We start from the raw sequence: 7,500 nt of genomic DNA on the forward strand, positions 1-7,500 counted from the left end.
CCTTCTCCTACCTGGAGGAGGTCCTGCAGCGGATGCGGGAGCGGCTCAAGGGCAAGACTGACACGACCAAGGAGTTTGTGTACCACATGACGGATCAAAAGACGAGCCTGTTGGTATCCGCCGAGATGGAGGAGGCCATCAAGACGGGCCACTTCGAGACTGTGTCCATGAGTAAGGACTCCAAGCGCGTCAACATCAAGCTGCACCAAGGCCGCATCGTCAAGCTGGACCTGTCCACCTTGGCGGCCGAGGAGTCGGAAGCTCTGGACATTACCTGCGGCGAGGGCCCGAACAAGAAGGTTCTTAAACACCAACAGAAAATCTTGGAGGAGAGAAGGAAACGCAAATCCAACACTCTGGCCCGCAAGAGCCAGTTCGAGGCGCTGGAGGCCAAGGCGGAGGCCGAGGAGCTGAGGGACTCCGTCAGGCCAATCAAGCCTCGCGTCAAGTTCAACGCCAAGCAGCGCGCCGAAAAGCTGGCCAGGATGGAGGCCATGCTGAAGGAGCAGCAGGAGAACAAGGCCATCCTGCTGCCCAAGGTGACGGACACACGCAAGCCCCGCGACGAGGAGCTGCAGTACGAGAGGATGCTATCTGACCTGGGCCAGGCGCAGACCAAGTCCATCACCTTGGCCGCCGTGTCCTCGGGATTCAACTGGAAGGAGGCGCAGGAGGCGGAGGACGCGGGCTTTGACTGGGACAGCTTCCCGCACGAGGAGTGGGTGGACCCGCTGGAGGTGACGGAGACGAGTGTGGCGCGTCAGGAGGTGGTGAAGGGTAACGACGTGGCCAACCTGCAGGTGGTGGTGTCCGTGGAGACGGTGCGACCCGCGCTGCCCATGCCGCAGGAAACGGCGCGCGCAGTGTGCAACCTGCTGGAGGAGCAACTCAAGCAGACCGAGGACGTGAGTGACATCCTACGCGCCGCAAAGGACCCAGACTGCGTGCCGACCTTCCAGGATATCTGCCTCATCGCCGCCGCCATGGAGGCCGCCGAGGTGGGCTTCCTGGTGCGAGGCGAGGAGGGTGCGGAGTTCGTGCCCAAGGCGGAGTACGTGGCCAGCGACGCCCAGGCAGTGTCCGGGGCGATGGTGGAGATCAATGAGAAGAAGAAGTTCGTGGCGGGACAAATCCTGCAGGTGGGCGACAAGGAGTCCTTCGTGGCGGGCCAGACGGTGGTGACGCCGCAGGGCAAGAAGTTCGTGCCAGGCCAGACCATCATCAACAGGGACGGCGAGGTGAGCCTCGTGCCGGGCCAGTGCGTCAAGAGCGCAGAGGATGAGACCATCCAGTTCGTGGCTGGCCAGGTGTTCAGCGGACAAGGGGGACCCAAGTTCGTGGCGGGCCAGGTGATGGACCTCGGGGACGGGCAGCAGAGCTTCGTGGCGGGCCAGACAGTCGTCACCGAGGACGGACCCAAGTTCTGTCCAGGCGAGGTGACGGTGAACGCATATGGCGAGGACATGTTCGTGCCGGGCTTGGTCATGCCCACCACGGAGGGCGCTAAGTTCGTGGCGGGCCAAGCTTTCCCCACAGAGAGCGGCCTGTCCTTCACGCCGGGCCAGATCATGGACACCATCGAGGGCCCGTCTTTCGTGCCGGGCCGGACCTTCAACACGCCCGAGGGGAAAAAGTTCATCAAGGGCGACCTGGTGGAGGACGAGGCCGGCCAGATAACATTCGAGCACCGGCCCTTCGCAGAGAGCGAGCGCGTGAGCGAGTGGCTGGTCATTCCTAACAGCGAGCTGCAGCCGCTGGCCGTGGCGCAGCGCACCGTGGTGGGCTTCATCGTCAACCCCACCAACACCGACAACGTGCAGGCCGGCGACCAGCTGTACGGCGATATGGTGGAGACAGCGGACGCCGTGCAGTTCTATTTGTCAGGAAAGCTGCCCAAGGAGCTGTCGCCCGAGGCCAAGGTCATTCCTGGGCGCCTGGTGGTGACGGAGCAGGATCAGCGCTTCGTGCCCGGCAGGATGATGGCGGGCGAGGGCGAGGAGGCCGAGAAGTTCGTGCCGGGCCAGACGGTGTCCACCACGCACGGCGAGGAGTTCATCCCGGGCCAGATCGTGGAGAGCTGCGAGGGGCCAAAGTTTGTGCCGGGTCAGATGGTTGCGACGGCGCACGGCGAGAAGTTCGTGCCGGGTCAGGTGATCGTGGAAGACGAGGGGCCAAAGTTCGTGCCGGGACAGATCATCCAGACCAAGAACGGCGCCACCTTCATACCGGGCCAGATGATGAACACAGACGAGGGCCAGCTGTTCGTGCCGGGCCAGCTGGTGGAGACCAACACCGGGCCGCGCTTCGTGCCGGGACAGGTGGTGGAGAGCCCCGACGGGCCGAAGTTCATTCCTGGCAACATCATCGAGACCGAGGAGGGACTCAAGTACGTCCCGCCAGATGCAGACGAGATCGACGAGGATTTCGAGATCTCGTTCCAGGGGTTCGAGGTGAGCGAGGAGGAGCTGGCGCTGCTCATGACGCACCCGACGGACGCGAGGCCTCACTCTACGCTGCTGAACGGCGAGTGTCTCATCGACACAGACACACTCAAGAAGCTGGCGGTGGACACCATGGTGGTTCACGGCACCACGCCTGAGCCACAGCACCAGGAGAAGAAGAAGAAGAAGAAAAAGAAGAAGTCTCGAGTCCAGCTGGATGTGATGGAAGAGGAGGCGGAGGAGGAGGTGGAGGAAGAGGACGAGGGCACGGACAGGGTGGAACTACTGGTGGAGCTGGTGCGGGCTGGCTCCTGCATCTCCGAGGCGCGGCGGGAAAAGGAGATGGAGAAACTGGCGGCCATGATGGGCGAGGAGGGCGAGCACGAGAACCACGCCACGGTGCAGGTGGAAGCCATCAGCCGCGTGCTGGCCTCCAACAGCAGGGCGGCGGCCGTGGTGCGTGCCTTCCTGGGCCAGGACGAGGGTGTCATCGCCAATATCATCCACTACATGGTGGACACTGACGACATCAAGAGGAACGACCAAGCGCGCCACGCGCTGCGCAAGACTGTGCACCGCGTGGTGACGCGCCGCTGCGACAAAGAGATTGACGACATGGTGGAGATGCTGAGCGACAGCCCCGAGAGTCTGCTGACGGACGCACGCACGCAGGTGCTGCTGACGGAGGCTGTGGGCGTGGTGTGCGTCACCGGCAACGTGGAGGTTGCCGCCATGCTGGAGAAGTTCATCTCGGAGCCCTCGGAGCCTGACTCGCTGCGGGACAACCCTGACGTGGTGTCGGTGCTGCGGCAGCTGATCGTGCTGCACCAGATCGCCGAGCAGGACCCGGAGGTGGCCCGCATGCTGCAGGTGCTGCAGACCAATCCAGAGGGATTCAAAGACCGCAAGAGGATCCGCGAGCTGCTGCGAGACGCCAACCTGCTGCTGCAGATGCCCAAGAAAGCCAAGGCGACAGAAGACGACGACGACGAGGACGACGACGACGAAGAAGCCTCCAGGAGGTTTGACCTGCGCCACGTGGCGTCGTCCAAGGACATCCCCAAGGAGATGTTCGAGCAGCTCAAGGAGGACAGACACACGGCCAGCCGCTTCATTGAGGAACTGCCTGACGAGCTGTTCAAGCAGATCCTGCAGGACCAGCGGTGCGGCGAGAGCCTCATCGCCTCACTCAACGAGGGATGCACGGACGCGGTGCGGGGCGAGCTGGACAAGTTCAAGAAGGGTATGGCCATCGTGGTCACCAAGGAGAACATGCAAGCCGTCATCCCGCGGGAGTTTTCGCGCTCCGTCTGCTACGGCATCGTGCCCTACCTGCTCATCGACGAGGAGGGCATCAAGTTCTTCGAGCGTGGCCTGACGGGCCGCAAGCTGGCGCCGGCCAGGGTCATCGAGAACACCTGGTACATGAGCGACGTCTACTACGACAAGAAGCCTACCTATGAGGTGCTGTCCCCCCCACCCCCGCCACCGCCACCACCACCACCACCACCATTGTCATCTGTCATCCTGACATCACTACCACCACCACCACCACCATTACAACACCACTGCCATCACTCACCGTCACACCACCGTCACCACTTTTCCCATCACTCACCACCACCACCACCACCACTCACCAAACTCCACTCTCATCCCGGAAGGCTTCCTGGGGTGTGAACCACTGCTCCACTAATCACATAAACACACACACACACACACACACACACACACACACACACACACACACACACCATCACCACCACTCAATCACCCCCACCCCCACCAACACCACCACCACCACCATCCCCATCACCACCCCATCACCACCCCATCACCACCCAATCACCACTAGACTAAGCATATCAACAATATAAATGATTAGATAAATAAAAATAGAGAATCACATTGCATAAAATAATGACAAAGAATCACAAAATGAGTCACAACAATAAAGTCACTAAAAAAAACTTCAAATCAGAGCAAAGTAAAGTCAATGATCAATAACAAAACTTGATTATTTTCACTATATATTCCCATGTAGTGTTTTAGAGCCCCGTGTTTAGAGAAGAATGGACCACCAACCCCACAGCCAGGCAATGCAGGGGGCAGGGGGGCGACGACCCCTTCAAACCCCCTTACCTCCACCACCCTCCACTCCATCCTCACCCCCCTACCTCCACGCTACTAACCAAAGAGAGGAGGAGGAGGAGGAGGAGACGCAGCCAGTCACCTCCTCTGTCTCCCTTCCTCTTCCTCTTCCTCCTCGCCCACATTTGTACATTCTAAATTGCGTTTCCTTGTGGTTTCCTTGTTTTCCCACTTCTGATTGAAATCTGGGAAACTTCGTAAGGGTTAAAATTTCCCTTGTCTTCCCAGTAACCGAGTTTTTTCATCATCTTTTTACTTATTAATTTTTTTACTTTATACTACTTCATCGTCTTTGGTTGTCGAGGTGAAGTGACAAGGGAGGGAAGAAGAGGAAAACGTTTTGAAGAGAGAAAGAAGAGAAAAACGTTTTAGAGATGAAGTGGGAAAGGGAGAAAGAGGACAACGTTTTAGAGAGGTAGTGAAAAGAGGGTAAAAAAGAGGAAAACGTTTTTGAGAGATGAAATGAAAAGGAGAAAGAGAAAACATGTTAGAGAGGAAGTGAAAAGGGAGGAAAAGAAGAAAACGTTTTAGAGATGAAGGAGAAGGGAGGGAAAGAAGAGGAAAACGTTTGAGATGAAGTGAAAAGGGGGAGGAAAAAGAGGAAAACGTTTTAGAGATCAAATGAGAAAGGGAAAAGAAGATAAATCATTTTAGTGATTAATTGGAAAGGGAGGAAAAAAAAGCAAAACGTTTTAGAAGTGAAAAACAAGAGAAAAACAGAGCAAACGTTTTAGAGATGAAGTGAGAAAGAGAACAAAAAGAGGAAAAACGTTTTAGAAGTTGTCCACGCGGAAATATCAACAGGTTACACTCCTAAAAGTTTCCCTGCGTGTTTTTCTCTTCCTTTTTAACATTTTAAGCGAGAGTCCTGGAAAAAGTTATCCCACGAGATAAAAAAAGAGGAAAAAGTTTACTCATTACTTTTCATTGATTTTCCTGATAGTTTTTTTTTTTTTACCAACGTTGATAAACCCGAAAGAAAAAATAATTATCGTCTTTCTTTTCCAGATTTGCGATTTTATTGGTAGTGTTAGTATGTATACTTCACTAGATAGACAAACTGAGAGGCAGACAGGCATATAGATATACAGATAAAGAGAGAGAGAGAGAGAGGTAGATAAGACAGATAGATAGGCATAGAGGTAAACAGACATAAAGATAGACAGATAAGGAGAAAGAGTTAAATTAATAGACAGATAGATAGGTTGATAGGCAGAGAGACATAAATAGATAAGGAGAGAGAGAGAGAGGTAGGTAAGACAGATGGATAGGCAAAGAGGTAGATAGATATATAGATAGACAGACATACGTTGATAGATAAGGAGGCAGACATAGTAGATAGACAGATAGATAGACAAATAGACAGATAAGGAGACAGACATAAAGGTAAATAGATAGATAGACAGAGAGGTAGATAGATATAGCTAGACATAGACAGATTGGCAGACAGACATACAGATAGACAAATAGACAAATAGAGAGGTAGACAGACATAGCTGAACATAGATAGAGCGATAGGCAGATAGATAGACAGACAGATAGCCACTTTCTCTTCCCTTCCCTTTACTCTTTCCTCTCTTCTTCCACTTTATCATTACCACGTTCTCTTCCTTCCATCATTTTCCTTCCTTCCACTACCCTCCTCACTTTCCTCCTCCTTCCCACTACCTCCCTTCCTCCTCCTCACATCTTACCCTTAAACCTTCCTTACACTCACTCACCCACACACATATTTCTTGCTCTCCTCCACTCTCTCTTCCTTTACCTTCCTCACGCCTACCTTTCTTTCCTCTCTTCCTCCCTCCCACTGTAAACACCTACGCGGAAATGAGAGAAAAGCAAAATTTAACCGCAGCTGTAAAAATTATGACCCCACTGAATATACGCAGACACAAGATAATTAGGAAGGAAGAAGGAAGGGAAAGACTATAAGGAAATGTGTTTAGGGTTAGAAAAGAAGGGAATTTGGATAGCGAAGAGTTGGAAGGTAGTTTTGGTGATAGAGGAAAGGGAATAGTTTGATGGTTAATCGTGTCTAGTAGAGTAGAATAAAAGGAGGTATAATAGAAAGTGGGATTTACAAGGGAATTTAACGCAATGGAGGTGATAAATGTAGATAGATAATTAGATAAATGAATGAATGAATAAGTAAAGAAACAAAGAAAATGGAAAGAGAAACAATGTAAGGATAAATGAAAGATGTAAACAGAGAATAAATACAAAATCATTGATGAATATAACGAAAAGAAAGAAATGAATAAGAGAGAGAGAGATAAATAAAATATAAAGAAATATAAAGAAAAAATGGAAGAATAAAATAAATAAACACAATAAATAAAGAAAATATTAATAAATAGAATAAAGCAAGAGGGGAGACACAAACCAGACTTTAAAGACACAAGAAGAATCAAACTCTCTTTATTTTCACGAGTCACAAATTCCCGAAGCAAAACAAACACACAGACAAACAAACAAATGAAAAAAAAGACTTTAGATTAATTTCCTTTAAAGCGAAGACATGCGGAGATCTTATCAGAGAGAGAGAGAGAGAGAGAGAGAGAGAGAGAGAGAGAGAGAGAGAGAGAGAGAGAGAGAGAGAGAGAGAGAGAGAGAGAGAGAGAGAGAGTTACAGTTACTTCTCTCTCTCTCTCTCTCTCTCTCTCTCTCTCTCTCTCTCTCTCTCTGACCACGTGTGCAGAAAGAGAACACAAAGGAATTAAATGAAAAACAAGCAAAAATAAATCTCACGCTAATCAAGACAAGAGGAAGAGAAAGAAGAAAAGGAGAAATGGGAAAGAGGATGGGAATAAAGAGAGAAGAAAAGAAGAAAAGAAGAAAATAAAGAGAAAAAATGAGAGAATAGGAAGAAAATAAAAGAAAATTATTGGTACAGAATCCAAGTAGCAGA

At 51.7% G+C, this 7,500-nt stretch overlaps 2 protein-coding genes across 2 annotated transcripts in view; both read left to right on the forward strand.

Moving 5' to 3' along the window:
* LOC123500093 (obscurin-like) overlaps positions 1–7,500 on the forward strand; it is a 191,166-nt gene that overhangs the window by 29,538 nt on the left and 154,128 nt on the right.
* Positions 1–7,500, forward strand: part of LOC123500106 — a 23,657-nt gene that overhangs the window by 650 nt on the left and 15,507 nt on the right. The window contains exon 1 of the mRNA XM_045248772.1: positions 1–3,905. This exon is cut by the window's left edge and continues 650 nt beyond it. Within this exon, the coding sequence (XP_045104707.1) occupies positions 1–3,905 (3,905 nt within the window). The remainder of the gene's footprint in view (positions 3,906–7,500) is intronic.

Source organism: Portunus trituberculatus, chromosome 8 (genome assembly GCF_017591435.1).
Source record: "Portunus trituberculatus isolate SZX2019 chromosome 8, ASM1759143v1, whole genome shotgun sequence".
Lineage (NCBI taxonomy): Eukaryota > Metazoa > Arthropoda > Malacostraca > Decapoda > Portunidae > Portunus > Portunus trituberculatus.